At 44.8% G+C, this 27,500-nt stretch overlaps 1 protein-coding gene across 2 annotated transcripts in view; it reads right to left on the bottom strand.

The window, feature by feature from the left end:
• The window catches only part of LOC306931363 (zinc finger matrin-type protein 4), a 124,483-nt gene that overhangs the window by 10,579 nt on the left and 86,404 nt on the right, over nucleotides 1-27,500 (bottom strand). For both annotated transcript variants that reach the window (XM_079512731.1, XM_079512730.1), the window contains exons 5-6: nucleotides 24,343-24,606; nucleotides 10,514-10,610 (exon numbers count right to left, since the gene is read on the bottom strand). In XM_079512731.1, the coding sequence (XP_079368857.1) occupies nucleotides 10,514-10,610; nucleotides 24,343-24,606 (361 nt within the window). The remainder of the gene's footprint in view (nucleotides 1-10,513; nucleotides 10,611-24,342; nucleotides 24,607-27,500) is intronic.

Below are 27,500 nucleotides of genomic sequence, written 5' to 3' on the forward strand. Positions count from 1 at the left end.
ATAAAAAAAGAAGTGGGGCAGTATTTACGAAAAAAGTTAGAATATGGAGATAAGAGGTTTCTGGCCGACAGAGACAAATGATTCACTATGTCTTTTAGTTTGGGGTGTTGAGCTGAAAGGTTTTGGAAGCCCTGTTGTAGATCATACAGTGGCCTGGGTTGACTCTGGGAGTGTACCAAATACAACCAAATCCATTTGGACATTAATTTTATTAACACATACTTAGTCCCGGCTGAGCAGAGAAAGCTACCATAATTTTAGAGATTTATGAACGTTGATGTACTGTAGGGACTATATCGGGAGTGCTCATTAAATTCTGAATGTGTAAAAAAATGTTCTGAATGTGAGAACAACTGCCAACAATGCTGACCATTTAAACGTTTTGTTTTTCAAGTGCATTTTGGGCAAGGTGATGATTACAGATCTGGCAAATTCACCTTAATTTACTTCATTTTGCGTTTCAGTGCTGCTCACTTGGCAAGCTATCTTTTTTCTCGGCTTAGTTAACACATTTGCTTTGTGCTGTTGTCCAACTGTTATTTTTTTTGTCCTACTTATCTTGCCATACAGGCCCAACAGTAATGGACAGATCAATATTAGTATTATTATTATTATTATTATTGCGACCATATAGGTCAAATAGGAAGTTGGACGACGCGTGTTTAGGTCCTGTGTACCAAACGGAGCTAAGCGAGTGCACTGAGGGCACAGCGTCGGCTCCCTGCCGTAGAATAAACTTTTTTTTGTATGTTTTATTTTTTTGGCTTTCGCCTTTATTTTATATTTTTTTATGGAGGGACAGACAGTAGGCTGACAGGAAATGGGGAGAGAGATGGGGGGAAGACATGCAGTAAAGGACGTCGGGATCAGGAGTCGAACCCGCGGCACACTGCCAGACTGGATTACGAGCCAAGTCGCCTGGACCACTGAGCCATGGCCCAGGCCAATAAACCTTGTCTTGACCAAAAATGCCATCTGGGACAAGGAATAGGAGATACAGCGGCTGCGACGGCAAGCAGTTTTATCTATCGAGCACTGATCCATTTCCGCTTGCCGGAGCGGACTGCCGTAGCCGTCGTTGCTTAAAGTCCCTATTAACTCTACAGCTGTACCTTGTAAATTAATCTGTGGATCACTACACACAAAAAAACACCTTCCACATGACCAGCTGTTGGGGCTAGCACTTAGAGAGACTGCACATGTTGGGGAAGGGGTGGGAGGGGTTGGGAATTGGCCAAACGACTACATTGTGAGAAATGGGTAAAAAAGAAGAAAGAGAGAAAAAAAAGTCAGAAGAAAAAAAGGTAAAAAAATTAAAAAATGAAATGCATGTATTTTTGTGTATGTGTGTATATAGATATATTTATTTATTTTATTTCCTCCAGACTGTTTTTCCGACTATCCTTGGGATTGTGGGTGGGGGAGGGTGGGATAGGGGATTGAGTTTAATTTTTATATTTTATATGTCTGTTTAATACTTGCCCCTGGGCTACTGTTACAAAAACCTGAATAAAACTATTTTGAAAAGAAAGAAAAGACCATGAAATAAAAGCAAGTTTTCCGAAGTGATTTCAAAGATGACAGACTTTACAAGCCTTAGATCCTCATGCAGGCAAAGCTTTGGTGCCCGGGCTGCAAAAGTATGCTCGCCCCTGCAGGTAATGAGGTGAGTTTAATGAAGCCAGTTTTAGGAACAACTACTGTATAAGGTATACCTGAGGGTCTAAGGTTGAGTTGAGGCTCATCCGGGACCAGCGTATATAAAATGTAACTCTAGCAGCCTGGCCTTGTAAGTCTTTAAAAGTCATCAGTATAAAACCTTTAAATCAATTCTGAAACTCACAGGCCCTTTAAAGTGCAGCGACAGTATACCTGTAGTCTCATATAGTGATGATGAAATAAAAGCATCAATGACCTTTTCAAGGTCTGCAAATGATACGGATGACTTAATTTTGATACATAAATAGTTTAGCTGTGTTTCACTTGACCTGCATCTCACTGTGTACTTTGCTGCTGAGCAGAGGAACGGGGCCATGGGCAGATACCCACATCCAACTGTTGAGGGAATAGATGAACACATTTCTTATGCCTCTGCAGCACGCACGCACGCATGCACACACACATGCACGGACACACACACACACGCACACACACACAACAGCTTTTTTTTTTAAATGTCCGTTTCTTTGGTGAGCGCTAATCCACTGCCTCTGTCAGCCATGCTCTCATCTCTGCTTCAAAGCTCCTTACACAAGCCCGCGCACGCACGCACGCACGCACGCACGCACGCACGCACGCACGCACGCACGCACGCACGCACGCACGCACGCACGCACGCACGCACGCACGCACGCATGCACGCACGCACGTGTTTTGCATGCACACCTAGACACACATGCAGATGTAGCGGAGGGTCTCACGTTAGTTTGACAAATCCTTGACGAGCCCCTCAACACCCCAAAGACATGAACAAAATAATCTCGGCTGATGTACGCTCTCTCTCACTCTTTCTTGCACACTCTTACACACACACACGCACACAGCTACTTAATAAGCAGCCTAATAATCCACAAATTAGAAAACTCTTGCAGGAGGACAATCACACACCCACGCACGCACGCACGCACGCACAGATACACTACTTATTTCAAGACACTTTATATTCCTAAACTCGCAATGCCTCGGAGGTAGTCCTCTTTGTATTAGTGTTGACACTAACAAGTCTTTGGGCTTTGATGTCAGCGGAGTATGCATTGCTCCACACAGTACGCTGCACGACAGGCAGTGACAGTGGCTTACTGGCTGTGTATGCTATCATGCGGTATTATGTCCTCTTATTGCACTCGGTTGTAGATCAGAGAATGCGAAGCACTAACATTTGGGGATTTTTCTGTGCGTGCGTGCGTGCGTGCGTGCGTGCGTGCGTGCGTGCGTGCGTGCGTGCGTGCATGCGTGCGTGCGTGCGTGGGTGATAGATGTTACGTGTAGAGGTTCCTCATAGGGACAAACAGCCCTACAGTAGGTATAGTCGGTATTTATTTTTGTTTCTATTACTGTCATAGTATGTGGTTGTGTAATACACAGTATTTTGAGGGCCACGCATACTTGCATTTTGCTTCGTGTATAGTCCTAGCTGTATACAGTGACAGATACACCTTCTTCTTTCTAGACATTCACCGGCCCTATGGTACCAAAATGTTGAGGGGGCACTGGGAAATATATGCCTGTGTATATATATTTTTATTTTTGCCAGAACACAGAACATTAACCCATTTCGGGCGGGAACCCCTTTTGTTATTTGAAACATTATGTTATAATTTAGCTATTGAAAAATAGCAGATCTACAAGCTCATAGCGCGCCACCGAGTGGCGCGCTACGAGCTTGTAGGTCTGCTATTTTCGAAAAATCGTGAAAATATTTATTTCAGAAAACTGGAGGATTTAGAAGATTTTTTTTTAAATTTCGAGGTCAGGCCTGAATGGGTTAATATGCCCCCCCATGCACCTTGGGTGGCTGGTGGTTCAGTCACTTCAGACCATAATTATGCTGCTTGTGGGCACGACAACCTGCTTTCCAATCCAACCCCTGTGTTTCTTTGCATGTCTCTCCTCTGTCGCTGCTCCTTGGTTTCCTTTCCTTTCTACACTGACCTATTGTATCTGGAATGAAGCATAAAATGCCACGGATAAATATTTGGAGTCATATTATTTTAACCCTCCGGGTGCAGCAGAAAAGTCACAACTACAGACCAAAAGACACGTGGAAGGTCTGGAAAACATTGAGTGCCGTGGCTCTGCAAGAGGCTATAGTCGTCTGTAAGAGGGATGTTCTGTGTGTGTCTTTTTGTCAGTGTGCGTGTGCGTGTGCGTGTGTGTGTGTGTGTGTGTGTGTGTGTGTGCGGCGGGGCAGGGCGGGGCGTTCAGAACTCGGAGCAAGTATAAAACAATTGTGTCCTCTAAGAACTTTGGTCGGTTCGGCAAGCCCTGCTGCTGAAGCCGTTTTGCCACCGTTTGTAGTGCAGTATTAGCTTTACGGCAGCACTATACGGTATTGACCCCTCTCACTGTCGAGCCATGCCTGATGAGGTGAGAAGAACATTTGTAAGAAGAGGACTCTATCAGAACTTTTATTGCGACCAAAGGTTGCAGTTAACACTCTTATCGCCCCAGATGGAGGTTCTAATTACCCCCGACGCCATACTGTAGACGGAGATTGATCAAAAGACGGAACATTACTCGTTTCATAACAGAGCGCACCAGCCTGAGAGCGTCTATTGAGCAACATTCAATGTCATTTCCAGCTAGTCCGTCATCCAAAGTGGTCCAGTGGTTCTAATGGATGGAATTAAAAATCTTAAAACGTGAATAACTCTTATAACTCTATTCAATGATTTCAATTCTAACAATTGACGGCCCATCGCGGTTCCGTCGCTTTAGAAGCAACCACCTCGGTTGGTCGGTGATTGTCCGGGGGGGGTGGGGTGATTGTCACTGTGCGTACTGATTTAATGGTTCCAAATGACGCTGGGCCATAAGAGTGTTAACTATGGAATCGTGCATTTCCCGTCTGTGTATCACTCAAAATCCCCATGCATGGGGAAAGCCCCCATATATGGTGCCCAGGTCTCGTGACATCACGTGACATCATCAGGGATGGAGATCCCTGGTGTCATAGTAAATGCAACCTGCTGTCGCAATTAAGCTCATATATGGAGATCCCTGATGTCATCAATATTAGTATCAGCATATGTCTTATTGACTGATACCTGTCCATTTAAACTCTAGACAGGCCTGCCCCAAATTAGTGCAGCCGGCGAAAACTAGAGTTCTCAACAGGCCCAAAAATTAAGGCCCTACCCTACTTGGGCCCTCATCACAAACCCTGTACACTCGAGACACTGCCCACGCTGCCACCCTTAAATCTCCATAATGGAGCTGACCTGTTCTGACATTCCACATGTTGATCTGACCTCATCAAACCCTGTATTCAAGACACTCCATATATGGCCAGTGCACGCGACCTCAGGCTTACTGGTAGGAAACTAATATATACAGTAAATTGGGGGGAAACAAATGTAGAGTAGCTGGCTTATGTATTCAGAGAAGTACTGTCTGTACTGCTTTTGCTGCAAGCTGTTCTCACAGAAACACTCTAAACCAGTGCAGGAATGCCAGGAATAATGACTCAAAAAAGGCACAAGACGAGTTCAGAACATCCTACCTTATTATTTTGTATTGCTTTTGTTATTTTAGTTATGTTATCTGAGATTGCTGTCCGCTGGTTGTCTAAGTAACAGCAGACCTTTGTTGTAAATAAGACATCGTGGTTTATTGCTCTGTTCTTGTGTGTAAATGTGTGTGTATGATGGCATTTGATCACAGGTTGTGCAGAATTAACCACTTGAACCCTAGCATCTCTATTCTGGGGCAAACATTCAGAGAAAATAACCAATCTACAAGCCCAATGAGTCGCTCTGTGCCGCATTGTTGGCTTGTAGATCTGCTTTTTTTTGGCCTAGTATAGCGCCCTGGGGGACTCCAGTTAACACCTTCATTGTAATTATTTAATCCATTAAATGAATGTGCCCAGCGATTTATAGCAGCCGAGCACTTTTACCGACGGACGGGATGTTATCCTGGATGTGGGTGTAGCAGCTAAATGTAGCCTAAACATTAACTCAGTACGCCCAGCAATTTCAGAGCCCATTTCAAGGTGACACAACGCCATCTTGGTTTGTGCTAGATATAAAAGCATGTAGTTAAAACACACGCGGGAGGATCGACAACCAATGGAGGTATGATGACTTCTAACGCGACAAGCGACGGGAACGCGATGGGCAGTCAAATACATAATCTTTGGTTAATTGGAATCATTGATTTAGATTAAGAGTTTTTCACGTTTTAAGATTTTTCTTCCCATCCATTAAAATGGAGGGGGAACACTTTGGATGACGTCCCAACCGGAAATTAAAATCGAATATTGCTCAATAGACGCTCCCAGGCTGTAAACTGGTGTGTAATTATTTAATAGGACGGAGACCTCCGTTTGGCCGGCCAGAGTATAGGGTTTAATGGGAGGATGCTCTTGCCTAGGGCTAATAAAGGCTAAGGCCGGCCCTGGAGAGAGAGAGAGAGAGAAACACACACACGCGCACACACACACACACACGCGCACATACACATGCACACGCATACACAGTGTGTAGTCTATAGTTTCATGTGAAAATGATCGGATGGAAGGCAGAAAAGAACAGAGTGTGTTTGATGAGGTGGAACCTTCGGTCGTGTACCCCGTTTCTCTGAGGATCTATAATGGCAGCGCGCAGCAGAGCTTGCAGCTCTCTTCATCAACAACTCTCCACACAACCCCCGCACACACTCTGTGTCATTCTGGCCCACACTGAAATGGCATGGCTTTCCACCATAATTCCCTTGATGTATGTCCTAGTAAATGTCACTGTAAATGACATGTTGCCCTGTCCCCAAAGCAGCCACTATACACTCGCAATGTAACTCTTCCTCTGATGACATGAAATCATGTTGCAGTGTCCCCAAAGATCCAGGCAGTGGATAAAATAGTAGTTCAACCATAAAATGACTTATTTTCTATCCATTATGCACCACATGGAGACTTCGTGGAGGTTTTTGACGCATTCTTGAGGCAACAAGGAAACTCAAAACACGTGTAATCCACTCAGGAGAGTAAACCCACAGGTACAGGACAAGTGGATGACTTTGGAAGTGAGGACACAAAGACAAGAGCAGACCAAATTGGAACTGAGACATAATGCATAAGCTGATGAATGGATGCCCTCACCTGATTGGCTTAACCCATTTTAGGCGGGAACCCCTTTTGGTGTTAGCATTATGTTATGCTTTAGCTATTGAAAAATAGCAGATCTACAAGCTCATAGCGCGCCACGGAGTGGCGCGCTACGAGCTTGTAGGTCTGCTATTTTTGAAAAATCGAAGAACGACTGACATAGAAACATAGCTTTTTCAGAAAACTGTCAGGATGTAGAAGACATTTTTAGAATCTGATCTCAGGTCAAAATGGGTTAATATAAAGCTTAATTTAAACCCACCTTATGTATATGTTTTGCATTCATAATCTAAATCTTCAAAGTTAACTCGTAACTAAAGCTCTCAAATAATTGTAGTAGCGTGAAAACAATTTAGTAAATGTACTTGGTTACTTTACACCACTGCAAAGACGCCGGTACACACGGTGCATTTTTTGTTACATTTAGTGTAAAAAAATGTCCCACATATCTGCTCTTCCCTTGGTGACATTGCGGTGAACAAGCCAAAGTCAAATCCATTGCCCCCGGAATAACTTCAGAGTGCTTCCACTAAGCCCGTCTGAGAAGATGGCCTCTTCTATCTATTCCATGACCTGTCAGCCCGACTCCTAAATCCCCCAAGCACCGGTACTTCTCATTCAATCTAACCAGGCCTTCACCTGCCCCAGACGGCCTGTCAGTCTATCTCCTCCATTCTAAGCAGTAAAAAACCTGGAGCTCTCAGACCACTACTCCAAAAACGTATCTTTGTCTCTCACTTCGGTTGTAAGCCTGATTTATACGATGTCGTACGGCAGTGATCCGCTATTTTCGGCACACGACATCACGTGTTGTATTTCTCATTGCCTCGCATCTTTTTCCATTTTCTCTGTGTCTCCTCGATCCGTCTCTTTGTCCGATCTTTCTTTAGCATCTCACTCTCTCGCTCTTGATCGCTCACACCTGTCCTCCCCTAACGATTCCCCTTGTATGTCGCCTTTCTCCTATTTTTATCGCTGTCTCCTTGTCTCTCTGCCACACCTCCCTTTCACTGCACATAACAGTACACGCATGAGCAGCATTACACACATAAAACCCCTTGATTCTAAGTGATTTACAATTTAGGCATTTAGCAGACGCTCATGTGCGACTTACTGTACAAGAACAAACATGTACAAACATACTGTGCATACATCCAATGCAGAGAGACAGTGTAGTCGTGCCTCAGTAAACTATAGGATCACACGTAAACAAAGGACCTACAGTTGGGTGCCACCGACATTGTCCCTTATCATTTGACCCATTTAGGCCTGACCTCAAAATTAAAAAAAAATCCTTCTAAATCCTCCAGTTTTCTGAAATAAATATTTTCACGATTTTTCAAAAATAGCAGACCTAGAAGCTCGTAGCTTGTAGATCTGCTATTTTTCAATAGCTAAATTATAACATAATGTTTAAAACACCAAAGGGGGTTTTGCGCAGATCACGCAAACCTCAGCAAAAAGAAAAGGACAATATCGATGGCCTCCAACTGTATATAGCATTAGTCTAAATAATATACTATCAAAAATAATAATAATCTGTACATTGAAACTATATAGGATTTTTGAAATGTCTTCTATGTTGTTTTTGTCCCCAGCATTTTCTGTTTTGATAGTAACAATCATACAGAGAATGTATACAGAGACAGACAGGGAAGGCATGATTGAAGAGAGAAGAGATGGCATGTAGCAAAGAGCCCCAGGTCGAGTTTCAGACCAGCTGCGGCAAACATTGTGCGTTGATATGGTGTGAGCTGTACCAGGAGCGCTATCGGTGCACTCTTAAGCTTCTTTGTTCTGTTTACTTGCATTTCTGTTGTTGTTTTTTCTCTCTCTGTCCTCACTTCTGCCACCACTCAGTCTGAGAGACAGTTGACTTTTTATTTTTGCAGAAGTTCGGTCCGTGCGTGTGTGCGTGTGTGTGCGGCTGTGCGCGCGTGTGTGTGCGCATCCCCGTACAAGTCAAGTTCTATTTTCGATAGCTGCAGACATTTCAGCTGAACACCCATAACTCTAAAAAAGGAACCAGAAAAATCCCAAACACAGCCTTGGGCATTTTTTGTCTCGCAAATATTCCCTTCCTGACACACTTCATTTCCATGACATTGCTGCAAGCCCTAAAGCATGCACGTGCACGTGTATGTGCACGCATGCGTGCACAAACTCACTCACACACGTTTGCATTACTATAGTTGTGAGGACAATATTTTAGGACTACACATTATGAACACATTTTATTTTTCAACTTTTTGGCCATTTTTTATGCAAATTCTAAAGACAAAATGAATTGAGCTACAAGCTCACAACGAGTCACAAGTACAACGCTTAACCTAACCCCAACCTGAATCTTTTCATCACTGTAAGTCTAACTCCCCAAATCATTTTAACCATAAAAAGATCCATCTCTTGTGAGGACCAGGAAAGTTGTCCACAATATATTTTTCTCAAATTCCACTAAACTTGTGCCTCATGAGTGTAGTATTACAAGCGCACGCACGCACGCACGCACGCACGCACGCACGCACGCACGCACGCACGCACGCACGCACGCACGCACGCACGCACGCACGCACACTGGAAACTGCCTGCAACCACTGTCACAGCATATCTCACGGTGGGTGCGTTAAATGTAATAGTTTTCTATCATTAGCCCCCCCCCCGCATGTCAATATGGATGTCCCTCACCGTGAGGTTTGAGATCTGATCTGAGATCAGATGTGATGATTCAAGCACTCGTTATGCACCTCCTGTGGCTGTATGTGTATTTAAATCACTGTCTGCACTCTATTTGTTACATTTCACTATACTGGATGTGCAAATGTGACTGTACTGTACCTAGAACATAGCTTTGCAATGTGAGTTGTTGTGAGCCATACAGTATGAGGAGGTCCTTGGCAAGGAAAAGTTTGGTTTAACCCATTTTGGGGCGGGAACCCCTTTTGGTGTTAGCATTATGTTATGCTTTAGCTATTGAAAAACAGCAGATCTACAAGCTTGTAGGTCTGCTATTTTTGAAAAATCGAAGAACGACTGACATAGAAACATAGCTTTTTCAGAAAACTGTCAGGATGTAGAAGACATTTTTAGAATCTGATCTCAGGTCAAAATGATTTAAACTCTGATCTAGTATCCTCGATGTACGTGTGACCTCTGGAATGTGATTACATCCGGAACAAATTCACTTCACAACACCTGCCGTCTTCTTCTCATCTCCCATGATCAGGTGATAACATTTGCAGTAAAATAACAGGTAACTATAGCCATTATACCGTTATGTGAAATGGATATCATGCAGTACTCTCTGTGGAGCCGTGGGAGAAGTCTGTGACTTTTATAGGGCAGCGTCTCACTTCATTTCCCCCAGACAGTAAAAACTGTCCATAGACAGATACAGTAGAGGTGGTTTTCATGGCTAATCAACTCTCATTGGAAATACATTATTACACTGAGGTGATCAATTAGGTGTTCGTTCATCCATCCAGCCATCCTTTCATCCATATGCATTCATGTGTCTGTCTGTCCGTCCATACATATACATACGCACGCACGCACGCACGCACGCACGCACGCACGCACGCACGCACGCACGCACGCACGCACGCACGCACGCACGCACGCACGCACGCACGCACGCACGCACGCACGCACGCACGCACGCACGCACATACTGTCCTGGGTTGTTCAGCTTACTTGTTCTGGTGCTTGGAGCCCTGGAGGTGTGCATGGTACTGCTCAATGGAGTTTAGGACCACACTGCACACACTGCACGAGTAGCTACTGCGCAGCCCTGCAAACACGCACGCACGCACGCGCGCACACACACACACACACACACACACACACACACACACACAGAGCCCAGCAGTTATTCTAACCATGCCTTCGTTGACCGTAATAATTATGCAAAACGTCGTCATGATCATAATTATCATCATCAATGTCATCAGCAGAAACATCCCCCCCCCCCCCCCCCCCCCCACCCCTATAGAAACGTATTTCTACATGGCACACAGTGCAGAGTCGTTTCCCTAATTACAGCCTATCCGCAGGAAGATTTGATTAGACTAGTCATTAGCACTTACATTTTTAGATCTCTAGTCCACTGGCTTTTACTCCCTACTGTGTGTGTGTGTGTGTGTGTGTGCGTGTGCGTGTGCGTGTGCGTGCGTGCGTGCGTGCGTGCGTGCGTGCGTGCGTGCGTGCGTGCGTGCGTGCGTGCGTGCGTTGTGTATATTGTCAGGTATGGCACCGTGTGCACCAAAGCAGATGTGATCTAATTAGAGGGTTTGCAGGTGGTCGAGATGAACACCCCAAAAATAGATGGCATGACAGATGGATGGAGACAGATAAAGAGCGGTTAGAATTGGTTTAGATGGGGACAGGAAGGACGGGGGGGGATTTGGGGGACCGGTGGAATCAGTGGCGTGCACAGATAGACACTAAAGGGTGCTAGAGCACCAGAGATTTTTTTTTTTTTCAAAAATAGCAGACCTACAAGTTCATAGCGCGCCACTCGGTGGCGCGCTATGAGCTTGTAGATCTGCTATTTTTCAATAGCTAAAGCATAACATAATGCTAACACCAAAAGGGGTTCCCGCCCAAAATGGATTAAGGCAACCGGCCGGTTCCACGCGCTGCACAAGGTGCCCTTTTTTAACTTGAGCACCTGCCCCTCTAAATGTCTGTGCACGCCACTGGGTGGAATGGAGGGTGCGGGACAGAGGGAGCCAAAAATAAAGTAAACTGTTTGTGGATAAATTCCATAGCACTGGAGAGAGATGAGAGTAAATGGCAAATGAAAGACGGAACGTGAGGAAACAAGACAGGCATGACATGCTGTGGTACTGGAGTCCTGCTGTTCACGGTCCATGCTGTGTTTAAACGGGGAGGAAGGAGGTGTCGTAGAAGGAGCTACAACTTGCATCCTAAAGACTGTAATATGCCACTTATACGGAATGTGGAGAGTGTAAATCCCACATGTACAGACCTATAGGGCTTGTGCATATATCATATTTTTCCATATATGGCCCACCCCTACCGGGAACTAGAAAAAGTGCTTCCCAAACGTTTTCATATGAGGGACCCCCAAATTGACAGTAAGTTGCCCGCGGACCCCCATTTGAAAAGATATGCCAGGGACCCCCATAAGAGAAGATTTTTACGTCTCTAGCAGTGATTCTAAACTGTTTAATTTCAAGGACCCTCAGTTTGACATGCATTAGTCTACGGACCCCCATTTAATGACATTTGTATCTCTGGGAACCCCAATTTATTGTAAAATCAATGTCTATGCCTATATTTATTCCGTAGGTGCAGGACGAGCACGTGACCTTGTGTTGTGTTTTTGTGCATGTCGGTCACGCACTAAGAAGGGGTGGCGTGCGTGCGTGCGTGCGTGCGTGCGTGCGTGCGTGCGTGCGTGCGTGCGTGCGTGCGTGCGTGCGTGCGTGCGTGCGTGCGTGCGTGCGTGTACTGTATCCGTGCCCTTTTCCGCTCCGTCATTACTGTCTGGTTGATTTATGACTTGTCGGCATATTCCACCACCTTTTGATCTTTCCTGGCAGTAATTGGCAATGCATGTTGGGAGATGAAGTACTAATATAGTGCGGGAGCAGCATGAGGTCATCGACGGCAGCCTCGGAGCTGCATAATGTGACACAGTACAAATCCCCTCCCGTGGCTCTGCAGGTGATGGAGGACAAGCAGCCATTTAAAAGACAGCCGTGACTGAATTATTGGCCTAGAGAACGGAATACTTTAATGGTTGATATCTACTTTTGCATGTATTAACCCATTTAGGCCTGACGTCGAAATATAAAAAACGTTCGCTCTGAAAGAATATAATATTCAAAGATTTGTTGCCGCATTTTCACGATTTTTCAAAAATAGCAGACCTACAAGATCATAGCGCGCCACCGAGTGGCGCGCTATGATCTTGTAGATCTGCTATTTTTCAATAGCTATAAAGTATAACATAATGCTTAGTTAAAACACCAAAAGGGGTGCCCGTCCAGAATGGGTTAAATGTGTAATGACTGATGCCATATTTATTCTTGATTTATATTTGGTTCACGCGCCGAAATTAGCCAGACGATCTATAATAGCCGAGCTTAGCCTTAAGTTGTACAGTATATCTTATTGTGTGGTGCACGTAAGTATAAATCACGCTTAATGTATCTGTGAGAGGCAGAGAGAGAAGGCATCACTTCCTCTTCTGCCAAGTTTGCTATCACCTCTTCCCGTTTATCAAAGGGCTATTCATTTTAGAAGAGAGTATTGAAGGGTTACCGTACTGTACTGTACTGTACTGTACTGTACTGTACTGTACTGTACTGTACTGTACTGTACTGTACCGCCCTGCCCCCTCCCGACCCCCAATATAAATTGACTGCTACTGCTACAGTCTAAGTCCACACTATTGATCCATAATGTATAAATGATAGATAAGGGTTCAGGACAACGAGGCCTTTTCGTGGAGGGGTCAGAATGAAATTTGGACTGTTTTTCATCTGTGGTACTATACTGAAACCAGATATAATCATTAGGGAAGGTGTATGCATGTATTATGTGTACTATATGTAAACTCTTCATTTCCACTTTCCAGCCAGAAAATAATTTGGGGACCCCCCAAAATAATTTCACGACCCACGGGTTGAGAACCCCTGCTGTACTGTACTGCACTGTACTGTACTGTACCGTCTTTTTTACCCCAGCCCACATCTCTGATGAAAGACCTCTATTGTTCTACAGTACTGTATGTAACAAAGCTAGGAGTGTGTGTGTGTGTGTGTGTGTGTGTGTGTGTGTGTGTGTGTGTGTGTGTGTGTGTGTGTGTGTGTGTGTGTGTGTGTGTGTGTGTGTGTGTGTGTGTGTGTGTGTGTGTGTGTGTGTGTGTGTGTGTGTGTGTGTGTGTGCACGCGCACGCGTGCCAAAACACAGTATGAGTGCGTACAATCGTCATCTCCCCGCTTTCTGCCTGATGGATATGGAGTGCCACTGCCTACCGCTCTGCCCTGCTGAGTATGACTGATTCATATCAAGAGAGAGAGTGTGTGTGTGTGTGTGTGTGCGTGCAACCACTGCCTCCAGCAACAGAAGCAGCGCACGCATGCACGCGCGCACGCACGCTGTTTTGGTTAATCAACTACATCCAGCAGGGGAGGGAATTATGCCCTAATCCATGTTAATTACATGCAGGGCACAGTGTGCATGTGAGTGACAGCGCAAGGCTTTGCAGGACTGTGAATAGACTCTTTTGCGTATGCATGCAAATGTTCAAGGGTATATATTTTATGGCATTTGTGTGATGTGTGTGTGTGTGTGCGTGTGCGTGCACGCGGGTGTGAGCTAATTTGGGCTGGCTGACGTGAGCTCACATTCTTATCACAATATTTTCTAGAGTCTGGTCGATAATGACGAGCGGGAGAAGGGCCCTCGTTTATTGGTCCCTGTGAGACACTTTTGCATAATGAAGCCTCCATGACTCAGACTCAGGCTGCAGGTGCTGCAGGGCCAAACATTTAATACCCAGCAGCACAGAGCCAGCAGACACCAACCAGGTCATGAGACACAGCAGAGTTGCAGAACAAGATAAAGAGGAATCCAAAACTACTCATAGGACTGTATATACAATGTTACCCGAGTTCCTTCTTGGGAACTGGGGGAATATAGGGAGGTAACGTGGGGACAGGGGAGTGGTTTAACGGTTAAACCACTCACCTGTCCCCATGTTACCTCCCTTTAATGGAGAACAGTTTCCCACGGTTAGATCAGAGAAATGCTTGATTGTAATGTAATTCACGTAGACCTGAGATAGCTCCAGTTACAATGATATGCAATCAGATTCTTTTTTTTTAAAGTGAATTACAAACGGTCTGCTCCGCTGTGGTGCTGCTAGCTCCATCTGAAGGGAACTATTTTTGGCCAGTTTCCCGAATGTCACAGTCAGAAATGTCTTTGGTAAAGATGGGGCGGTGAAATGAAATAACGCTGTGAAACAACCCATTGAATGAGGTGACAGCCTCGTACGCAAGAGCAGATCAGGAATGTGCTTTGGTGTCAAATTCGGCACATGCTGTATAAAAAGAACAGATTTAAATTGGTTGTTTCACAGTGAATTTTAATTGCACCTCTCTGTCTTTAGTACTAAAAAGACACCTGGATCTGGATCACCTTTACATTTTTCATATGACTTCAGGAAATAGGTCAAAAATAGGCCGCACCGCCCCCGCCCCCCAATTCAGAATGGCAACGCTGCTGCAGTCTTTGCTGTACTGCTATAGTTTGAGAAGCTCCATAACTAATCAACTAATTGCTTTATAAAAAAAGTTCTTTCTGCTTTTGAGAAGAGACAGAATCCATCCACCTGTATATTGGCCATGTGTGCATGTGTGCGTGTGTGTTCTGTACATGCGTGCCTGCCTGCCTGTGTGTGTGTGTGTGTGTGTGTGTTTGCGCACGTGTCATCATATCCAAGTGGAATGTGCAGCACTGAGGTCTATCCCACGGGAGTAGCGGTCAGTCTCGTTTCCAGACTCGGGCGCGATCATCAATCAACATGCACACACACACACACACACACACACACACACACACACACACACACACACACACACACACACACACACACACGGAAGACTAAATGCTTATCTCAGTGGTTCTTGAAGCATAATTTATCCTCCATTGTGCGGTGATGGTATAATGCAATGTTGGCTTGTAGATCTGTTCTCCTTTTTTGGCAAAGCAAACACTGTCGTACCGAGGCCTATAAATTAGGCTTAATTGTGCTCCCGCAGTCCGCTATCTCTCTGGAGAGGAGGAACAGACCAGACAGTGTGCTGACTCTGTCTTGGGGGGTTTCCATCCATGGTTATTTATGTTGCAAACCCCCCCACCCCACCCCACCCCGGCTAACATGCCACTGGAAATTGCCACGATCCATCTCGGGGGGACGGGGGGTTCTGCGCTGTTACCAAAGGTGTGGAAGATGATAATGGCTCCCTCCGCAGCCCTTCTGTGTGACTGTGCAACTCAGATGTGATATCGTCGTTGTTGTCGACCATATTTTAAGTTTTTATGCTTTTTAGTTTTTAGTTTTTTTATAAAATAAAACGTGCCACAATGCGACACGGTTTTTAGCTTGTACATTTTTGCTCTTTTTTTATCCTGATGTGCAAATGGTGCATTTATACATGTATAGCGCTTTTCATAGGAGGAAACCGTGCAAGGCACCAACCTGCACATCGGGAGCAATTAGGGGTTCAGTGTCACTTCTACACTAGCCTCGGAAACCCAGACGTTTTTATTTCCAGGGAGGAAAAAAAAAAGTCTGGGTCCGAGTCCACTTCAATTCGGCATAGAGTAGCGCAAACGTCGATCACTCTCTGCTGATTTCTGATCGTCTGCACCTTTGTTAAATTGACGCACACACGCACACCCGTACACCCACACACTCCTCTCTCTCTCTGTCGCTCTAATTAATTAGTCTCATGTCCAGCAGCTGCGCACAGCTTTTGGCGGCGGATCCTGCCGGGAGCTGCCTATGCCATAGAAAGCATAGGTGAGCTCCAGGCTACTTCTACACTAACACTGGGGGAGCCTGGGATTGAACTGGGAACCTTGCTGTTTCCATTTGGCTTCTCTACCAGCCACTCCCCCTGAGGCACTGCCGAGCAACAGATGTGGACTTATCAGGTTTCCACCCGAAGGCGACGCTATATATACATTTATATAAGAAATTACAAATAAGAAAATTGCATTAATATTAATGTCACAGGGATTTGGTGTCACGCTTCGATCTTGCTCCGGGTCTCTCCCGAGAGACACAGAAAATAGATAGAAATGCTAGACAAACAAGAATGATGGGGGGGGATACAGAATAGATGTTGACACATGGAATACTAATGTATGTGTGTGTCTAAGAAATGTATCTGCACCTATATGGTACTGTACATGTAAAGGGCGGCTGTGGCTCAGGAGGTAGAGCAGGTCGTCCAATGATCCCTGGGTCGGTGGTTCGAATCCCGGCTCCTCCTGTCCACATGTCGAAGTGTCCTTGGGCAAGACACTGAACCCTACATTGCCTCCAATGAGTTGGTCGGTGTGAGCTCGCCACCGTTGGTGTATGAATGTGGGAAGTGACTGTTCGTCCGCTTCACCTCCCAATGAATGAACCGAATAAAGCGCTTTGAGCACTTGGAAAAGCGCTATAAAAATGCAATTCATTATTAACAGGCAGTATCGCTGTTAAGTACATAGTATAGTGATGTTGTGATTGAAGAGTATGATATGATGTGGTAGTAGTTTTGAATGTACATGCAGAATATTTTTGCGTGTTCGTTCAATATGGCAATATTCCAATCGTAATATCAGCCATTACGACGCCATCATGGCCAGCCAAAATATATTTTTGTCGACAAAATCAACTGTAGATTTTGTCTATGAAAATCTTGATATTTTGTCAACTAAAACTAGACTAAGACAAAAAAAATTAAGATGACTAAAATATTATGACTAAATGTTATTCAAAAGACTGTGACAAAACTAAATCAAAATGTGCCTCTGTCTGTCTCTGTACCAGTGTTGAGACAGACGGACGGATGGACGGCGTAAGAGAGGTAGAGATTGAGAAGGAGAGAGGGAGAGATCGACACAAAGAAAGAGAGAGAGATGGAGAGATGGGATGGAGAAGAAGAGAATAGGACATTTGTAAATAATTCACCTGGGCCTCACGGGAACCGATGAGAATGACAGATGAGACACGAAGCAACTTCTGCCCCCAGAGGTCCAAACAAACATGCACGCACGCTCACACACTCACACGCACACTCACACTCGTGGGTGCACTATAGGACAAGGAATGATGGTGCTGACATGGGAGAGTCATAATGCAATAAAAAATCCTCAGTTTTTATTTAGCTTTGACAATTTTGCTGTGGTGAGTTGTAAAGTATAAGACTAGCCCATTTTGGGTGGGAACCCCTTTTGGTGTTTTAAACTACTAATTATGTTATAATTTAGCTATTGAAAAATAGCAGATCTACAAGCTCATAGCGCGCCACCGAGTGGCGCGCTATGAACTTGTAGATCTGCTATTTTTGAAAAATCGTTAAAATGTGCCTCAAATCTTTCAGAAAATTGTCATGATTTAGAAAACTTTTTTTAAATTTCGACGTCAGGCCTAAATGGGCTAGTTCTGCAAAGGGAAAACGAGGACACAAAATGTACACCTGGCTGGCTTCTCTTTCTCACCTCTTCCTCCTGTTCTCTCCCTCTCTCTCGCTCTCTCTCTCTCTCTCTCTGTCTCTCTCTCTCTCTCTCTCTCTCTCTCCGAGCGCAGCTGTCCCTCTGCGAATACTGCGAGTATACAGTACACATGTGACTTCGCACCTGAAGTGGTGTCGAGAAGCCAATCAGATGTGAGAACGCAGCGTTAGAAGGATAGAGTGTCTCGGCACACAGACGGTTATAGAGAACAGCGGCGAGCGGTGTCGCTCCAGAGAGAGAACGACAGCGAAGCCCCGACGGCTCTTGATTTATTGCACAAGTAAGCATAAGCGATGACATCATCCGCTTGTCTGCGCACTTTGCTCAGGCTTAAACGTTCAGGCTGGCTGGTTTATGAAGTCTTTGACGCAAGCCTAGCAGCGGATGGATGCAACGCTGACCTCACTTCACTCTGCATCTGTCTCTGAAGTGAACGCTGGTGGTTGTTAGTGCATTTGTCCAGTGGTGGGGAAAAATACTCCCATTTTTTACTTAAGTGAAAGTGTCAATAATGCAATGCAGAAATACTCTGTAAGTCCTGAATTCAAAATGTACTTGAGTAAAAGTAGAAAAGTATGGGAATAAAAATGTAGCTACTTAAAGTATCAAAGGTAGAAAGTATGCCTAGGCAGAAGGCCCCATTTCTCAAGTTTTAAAATGTAAAAAAATGTGTATATATAGAAAATAGCCAAAATGTATATAAGACGGAATGTTTTGTCACAATAATCAAAATCTACAGAGTAACTAGTAACTCAAGTTTTCAAATAATTGCAGTGGAGTAAAAGTGCAATATTTGACTCTGAGATGTAGTGGAGTAGAAGTAAAAGTATTGGAAATTGCAAATACGCAAGTAAAGTACAAATACCTCCAAATTGTACTTAAGTACAATACTAGTTACTTTCTACCATTAGGTGTTAGTGCATGTGTTCATTTATCCATTTGGAACTCTGAGAGGGTTCAAATGTAACCAAACGGATCTGTCATTGATTTGAACCCTGTTATGTGTTGAATGCCACAGACGAAAAACAGTCCACACTATTTATCCATAATGTATAAATGATAGATAAGGGGTCAGGACAACGAGGCCTTTTCGTGGAGGGGTCAGAATGAAATTTGGACTTAGTAGACAGTTTTTCGTCTGTGGTACTCAATAACATCCAGGACTCAACTGTGGACTTTTGTCAGTGCATGAGCTAAAGAACTGTGTATTTGGAATTATGGATCTTCAGTCAGAAGACAATTACTTGTCAATCATGTATATTTTTACATGTACTATAAATCTCCATGTTTCAATTTCTTTCACAAATATATGCAGTATTTTATACATCGTATGGCATTGTCATGTAAAAAATATGGTAGCTAAAATTTCAGCGCTATACATTGCTATTTTAGAACTGCTATGTTTAAAAACTGTCACATAATGACATGCCCAAAATAGGGACACCAGGTTGAGAGTGGTAAAGTGTATCTGTGTGGGTTTTCATATTTAAATGACACGTATTTACAAGAGCTTGTGTGACTAAATAAAACTATTTCCCACATTCCCTGAAAAGTAACGGTTTTGGACGTAAAAAGTTTCTCCCCCCGACAGCGACACTATACATTTCTAGCATGCAAGAATAATGTACAGTACAGCAGAATAATGGAGTGAGATTGGTTGAGACTGGTTAGAGGTACACAGTAGGGGAGACGTCTACTCCAGGAAGGGCCATAGGCTCCATGGTGACCGTAACAAGTTGTCAGCAGTTGTGCTGATATCCCAGGGTCCTCCTGCAGCTGTGTCCGTGACTTTTAAGAATTACAGGACGGGGACATGATGTTCATAATCCCGAGTGCCTTGCATGGAACTCTGCACAGCTAGCAGGGGGTGTCATGTCCCCCTTCCCTGAGCCAAGCTGACTGCCTGCATACCTCCCGGATACAATCCTTTGCTTAAACCTGCCGATGTGAGTTGGGACAACGATGCCATTTCAGGGTTGAGTGGTGCAAGGAGGCGAGCGCGGCGTGATTGGGGTCATCGCGTGGGGCACCCCCCTGCTTTGGTGTTTGGTTGAATAGTCACCGCCGACCCCTCCAGAGGGCTCGGTGGTGACATCTGGCGTGCCCAGATGTGCTTCCCCTGTTGTCTCTCCTGACTTGCCCTTTCAGCAGCACCGGTGTGTGGGGTGATGGCTTGACGTTGGCCCTGGCCTCGGACTGGCCCGTGTCCTTAAAGAACCTGGTAGTTGACTTAACTACGAAGCTTCTACAGGCAACTTCTCCACTGGGCAAACATGGTTTTTCCGGCCCTTTTTGTTCCCTGTTGGCCCATCTCAGCGTTCCTATAGCATTATCATGTGTGTACTGTATATGCCTTATCCACACCATCCTCCCAAGGCACTGTAAGCTCTATGATGTACAGTGCTTTAGTAAATGTACTGTACATTTCCACCATATCATATCATATCATTGATCAACCTGAGAAGTTTCGTGGAAATATCTCTCAGTTTAAAATGTTGCACTATTCACCCCCCATTATAACTAATAGGGGCTAATATTGGGGCGGCCATATTCGACTTTGGCCCAAAAATTGACCGGGTTGTGCATATAGGTTGTGATCCTATGGGGTCATAGATAATATTTCTGGTGGACAACTTTGTATGTTATGACAAATGCAGGTTTCCTAAAAAAAGGGTGGTTTGCCCCCTGGGTAGTGGTGTCAAAAATAATCAGTTCAGCAATGCATCGCGATCCGGCCGTGCACGATTCTGCATCGACGCAACGTGAAATAATCGATAATTGAAGCCTATAACCGACCGAGGTCGCGTGCACGCATCCGCCTGGGTGACGGCAGACGACAGACTGCTGGGCGAGCGCTGGCGCTTTGCCATGGGGGGTCAGATCAACAGAATTAATTCTGTACTGGCCATATATGGAGCATGTCTTGAGTGTACAGGGTTTGATGAGGTCAGATCAACAAGAGTTGCTGGCCGGCTCCATATATGCAGATCTAGGTGATGATCCAGTCTTCTCCATGTATAGTTATCGAGGGTTAGATGAGGTCAGTGTCGTGATCTTATGGAGATGGCCATATATATGGTGGCATGACGTGTCATGAGGCGTGATGTCATGAGGCGTGACCATATATGGAGGCGTTAAGGGTCTGCATGATGTCACGTGATGTCACAAGGCATGATCGGATAACATATCCTGCGTCGGTCGCAATTATTGACTCATGAAAAATGTACCATGTTGTGCAATAGCCTAATATATAAAATAGGGTTGTCCCGATCGGATCGGGTGATCGGAAATTGGGGCCGATCACGTCATTTTCAAATGATCGGAATCGGATCGGGAGCCAAAAAACGTGATCGGGACATCCCTAGTATCAATATTATATCCATATCATGATATTAGACTGGATATTGTCTGTGATTTGAGATATTGTACTATTGTGATATGGCATATGGCATAAGCGTGTTCTATAAAAAATATAAATATCGGATCGGGAAAAATCGGTATCGGCAGATACTCAAAATCAAATGAGCGGAATCGGATCGGAAGCAAAAAACGTGATCGGGACATCCCTAATAGAAAAGTATAGAATTGAATCCAATTGAACCGTTTTACCTACTGGTGAATCGTAATGGAATTGAATGGTGAGGGCAGTGCTGGCCTGTCCTTATGAAGCTCTCTGCTACCGGTATGCCATGACGGCAAGGAGCTGTGCAGGCCAGGTTTTAACCCATTCAGGCCTGACGTCGAAATAAAAAAAAAAAAGTTTTCTAAATCATGACAATTTTCGGAAAGATTTGAGGCACATTTTAACGATTTTTCAAAAATATCAGACCTACAAGTTCATAGCGCGCCACTCGGTGGCGCGCTATGAGCTTGTAGATCTGCTATTTTTCAATAGCTAAATTATAACAATGTTTAAAACACCAAAACGGGTTGCCGCCCCAAAATGGGTTAATGGTTAATGTGGTTAAACGCTAACGTGACATGGATGCGTTCCAGGTCTCAATGGATTAACTGCTGTCCTCCCACCACCACCCACCGTGATGCAAGACACAGAACCGCAAACAGCCTTTGATGAGCAGGTTATTATGGTGCCTTGCATGGCTGAGGACATCAAAAGCAGCTTGTAATGAGATATATCTAACTAAATGTATCTATTTCATGTTCGTGTTCATCTTATGAACTCCTTGGTTTGCAGATCGAGCAACAGTCAGCTCTTTTCTGAGAAAACAAAACAGGCCAGAATGGTGTGTGTGTGTGTGTGTGTGTGTGTGTGTGTGTGTGTGTGTGTGTGTGTGTGTGTGTGTGTGTGTGTGTGTGTGTGTGTGTGTGTGTGTGTGCGTGTGCGTGTGCGGCGTTCGCATCCTGCAGAAGACGATATCCAACGTGACACAACATTAAGCCCCATAGCCACTGTGGGCGGCAATGTGAGTCACTGCTCTTAATGTGATTGGCTTCCTGAGATGATGATTTGTGTCACGTCACCTGGAGCAAACGTGGCGCCTCGTGGCAGCCTTGGCCACATGTAGGAATTACACACGTGCGCGTGCGGGTGTGTGTGTGTGTGTTGTGCCCGGCTTTTCTTTTTTGCTGTGCTGATGTCTGCTGGCTTGTTATATGGGATCTCACTATTGTATGCAGCGTCAGGACTAAAATAGACCAGTACGAATCACTCTTTCTAATATTGAATAACGTCTTGGAACAAGTGTATAATGAGCAAGTCCGCTTATTATTTAAGCAACTGCGGGCTTGTTCATCCATTGCTTGTACGTATTGATAGTTGTGGGTTGCGTTTTGTGTGTGCATTTCCTACAAGCTGAACGCATTGCAACAGGTATGGAATATATCAGACAATATAGACCTGTCTTCTCGTTTCTCTCACAAAATCTGGCAACACTAGTGGTATTGGGGGGGAGAGAGAGAGAGAGAGAGAGAGAGAGTCCAAGTGTGATAGGATTATTTTTTTTAAACGTTCTGCAGCTTGCCATGGTAACTGATCTTCAGTTTAACAAATGAATAAAATATAGATATGAAATCAGCTCAGTTCAATCCTTTGTGTGAGAGTATTGACTGACCCTGCATGCGTGCAGCAGCTGACATCCTGTGGGCGTGATTCATTGGCTTCAACTATCAAGCAGAAATAGTATTCTACTCTCTACTCGCTGAGCTGTCACCATCATCACCGACTCTAGTCTTGTTACAGAGCTAATTTGAAGCGCGGAAACACGGGTTCGCAGGGAGCCCCGCTGCACCACCCCACACCCTGTTTAACATGCATGCCAGGGATGCTATAGTGCTAACTAGCGTGAAAGCTAAGAGTCAAGTTAGGAGAATGCCTATCTCCTGAATAGCCGGTGGGCCTGTGCTAATTTTATCTGTGAACTGTCGCTAAGGACACATTCCTGACACCAGTGTACATGTCAAAGGTATGCACAAACTAACATGCTGGACACGAAGTTCTTTTAGCATGTCAACACGGGTGTCATTCGGTGACCCAGGGGATGGCAAATGCCAACTACATTACGCTGTTCTACATTTTGCAGATTCGACTCGTATGGGACAAGCTGATGGTCTTTCTCTCTGTGTGTGTGTGTGTGTGTGTGCGTGTGTGTGTGCGTGTGCGTGTGCGCGTGCGCGTGCGTATCGTTCAGTGATGTTTATCGTCTCTGTCGAGTGGAAACCTCCTATGTCCAAAACTGTTACTTTTCAGGATTCTAATTCAGGAGTAGCAGATCTGCAAGCTCCAAACGTGGCGTTGAGAGCTTGTAGTACTATTTATGGGACTGAGTAAGAACGCACCAATAAGTACAGTGCAACCCAGGTGGTCTGCTTTACAAAGTCAAATATTATCAAAGGATTCTGCGGCACCCCTAGGACCCCCTATAGGACCCCTAGGACTTGTGTCACGGCACCCTGGCCTTCAGTGGAACCCACTTTAGCCCATTTTGACCTGAGATCAGATTCTAAAAATGTCTTCTACATCCTGACAGTTTTCTGAAAAAGCTATGTTTCTATGTCAGTCGTTCTTCGATTTTTCAAAAATAGCAGACCTACGAGCTCGTAGCGCGCCACTCGGTGGCGCGCTATGAGCTTGTAGATCTGCTATTTTTCAATAGCTAAAGCATAACATAATGCTAACACCAAAATGGGTTCCCGCCCAAAATGGGTTAGAGGAACCCTTCTCTAGCCCTCCTGCCCTCAACTTCCCCCCCTACTTCCCCCACCCCCCGGTTTGGCGTGCGTTGAAAGCGTCTGACCTGTGCTCTCCGTGGCGTCCAGGCTGCCGGCGAGCTGCTCCAGGAGGCGTGCCCGGCCGGCGTTGCGCCGGTGCTTCTTGCCCTCGTAGTGCTGCTGGGCCATCAGGGGGTTGTTGAACCAGGCTCCGCACAGGCAGCAGTACTTCCCCGCCTCGCCGCCACCTCCGGACAGCACCGGCGCCCAGGGGAGCGCGGCGGGCGCAGGGCGGAGAGGGGGGCACGGCGCCAACGGGTCCGTGGGCTGCGGGGTGGAAGGGGAAGAGTCTGGTGGAGGAGGAGGAGGAGGAGGAGGAGGAGGAAAGGATGAGGGAGAGGGAGGATGGAGAGAGAGAGAGAGGAGGGGGGGTATTAATAATATAAAGCTTGTCCAGCTTTTACTGAGGATGGTTTTCAGAGCTTCCGTTGCTTTCAGACTGTTTGATTATTTATTTTCGTGGGAAGGATGGGTAGCAAGGAATTTATTTATTTTATTTTAATTGTTTCCCCTACGGCAATGATGGATAGGCTTCTTTTTTAATAACTTAAATATTTGCCTGAGTTACCATCTTTTAAATAATTCTAATTCTAAAGTACACTGTACTTACAAAAGAGTGTCAGAAAACATAACACGGTATGCCTACAGCTAAACATTTGAAAACTTTGAATAGAATGTCCACACACTGGTTGAAGACTTTTGAGTTTTAACTTAAGTAATGCTGATGTTTAACAATAATTCAACTCTTGAGAGTGGAAATGGACCACCTGGACCACCTGGAACCCCCTCAGTCTGTTGTTAGCGTTAGTAGTCAACATTAGCATGAGTGTAGCGTCAAGCTTTCACAACTAACTGCTATCTTTGTCAAACAAAACTGTCTGAGCTTTTGTTTTTGACCAATGTCCACTTCAAAGAGCATCTGATCTTACACGTGGAGCAAATAAATTAATAATGAGCTAAACGGCTGCTCTGCCGTACTGACGGTGTTGGGTGAAAGACAATTACTGTAGCTCAGCTATGAGTACAAAGAGCAGCCTGCCTGCCTGCTTGGTGCACTGCTGCTGAATCACTGAGGACGGAGGGTCAGAGCGGAGTGAGAGAGAGAGGCTATCGTTCACTGTGCGTTGCGTTAATCGCGCGTCAATGAAATTGACGAGGAATTTGCGTGCGTTAACTTTGACATCCTTAATAAATACAATATGTAAAAAAGAAATCTTCAAGTAATAAAGGCTAAGCTGAAACATGAACTAGTGTTTTGAAGCGGAGAGCTACTGGCTATCTGGTTTGACTCGGATTTTGACTTTTCTTTTTCTTCACCAAATGCCAATAAAATCATCTGGGTTGCGCATATTTAATAGAGTCGGTCAGCAACCGGAGACCAAAGTATTATTTTGCTTGGCCTTAGCTGTGAACACCGCTGAACAGAGTGTGTAATGGCCCCATGGGGGGGATTTTCCAGAGTCTCGTCTGGACTGCCGCTGTGTTGCCGTTCAACTGACCATATTTGGAAGATCAACAGCCACTGGATTCCTTGATCGGTCAACCCAACCCATGGGCTTATTGTGCGCCACTGAACCAAGTTGAAAAACGTGAACAATAAGACTCTAGTTGTGCTGGTGAGAGAATTGTTCTACTGGGCTGTACGTCTTGGAGGAGGAAGGTTTAGCTGTTGCAATGCTGCTGTAGTGGAACATAAAGTGTACTCATCTGGAGGGCTACAGTAGGTGATGCATGGCACACGATTGCTGTCTTTACGCTGGGTGACAACATTGCCCCACGTGAACTCATCTGGCTGTGGGTGTGCCCCACGTGAACTCATCTGGCTGTGGGTGTGCCCCACGTGAACTTATGTGGCAGCCAAGTCTATATGTACTTTTTAGGTTTTCTTTATTCATGCCTCCCCGTGACATGGCAGCAAAAGACTGAGACATGGCGCCCCTCACTTTACACAAGTGTGATTTTTAAATGAAAACAGTGAAGATAGCCGATCTATAAGCTTGCGATCAGTGGTTCCCAAACCTTTTCATGTGAAGGACCCCCAAATTGACACTAATTAGCCCGCGGATCCCCATTGGAAAAGATATTCCAGGGACCCCCATAAGAGAAGATTTTTACGGCTCTAGCAGTGATTCTCAAGCCGTTTAATTTCAAGGACCCCCAGTTTGACATGCATTAGTCTACAGATCCCATTTAATGGCATTTCTATCTCTGGGACCCCACTTTATATTGTAAAATCAATGTTAACGATTGATTGATTGATTGATTGATTGATTGATTGATTACTTTATTGAAAAATACATTTAAAAAGGATAGAGTCACAAGAAAGCCGTTAGGCTTGTTTCCGTTGTGGTCCTCTTGGGGAAAGGGGAAGGGGAGCAACAATACAATACAGACAAAAACAAAAATACCTTTGTATTTTGCCAGGAGACAAACAAAACACAAAACACAAAAACAGGACAAATTCTTTTTTTCCTTTTTTTCATTTGTGCTATTTATCTATTCTACACTAAAAAAGTCAGTATACTTAAAATTAAAAATTAGGACATGTTATCGGCCAACCATCTTTTTAATGTGGATTTAAAGTTTTCAAAGGAACCGATCACCTTGAGGCTGGAAGGCAAGCCATTCCACTGAACTGCTGCCGAGTATAGGAATGATGTTTTTCCCATATTGCTGTGAAAATGGCAGGGTTTAAAATCAGTAGGGCTCCCTCTGGTGTAGTGCCTGTGAGTATCACTAACCTTTGAAAAGTAGTCGCTGAAATATTTGGGTGCTACATTATTTCTAATCCTGTGAACTAGACGCATTTTAAATTGGGATACTCTCTCCTCCACTTTAAGCCACCCCAGACTGGTGAAGTGGGCAGGGAGAAGATGAGTTCTAGGATGCAACTTAAGGTTCACTCTAACCAATTTATTTTGGGAGGTCTGGATTTTCTTCTTGAGTTTCTCCTTGAGGGTCATAGAAATGCCAGTTACTGCGTAACACGCGTTCCCCGCTATTTAATCCAATATTCTACGCTGCCGAGATTGTTTTATTACCTTTAGAGCATAGGCTGAAGTATAAGCTTTCAACCATGAAAATCCGGCAAAAACATAATGGTCCGTTGGTTTGTTATGATCAGAAGCACCAGCAGCCATGACAATGTGAAACGAAACCACAGTGCACAGCATGTTGTAGTCTA

The sequence above is a fragment of the Electrona antarctica genome (genome assembly GCF_951216825.1).
Source record: "Electrona antarctica genome assembly, chromosome: 10".
Taxonomy (NCBI): domain Eukaryota; kingdom Metazoa; phylum Chordata; class Actinopteri; order Myctophiformes; family Myctophidae; genus Electrona; species Electrona antarctica.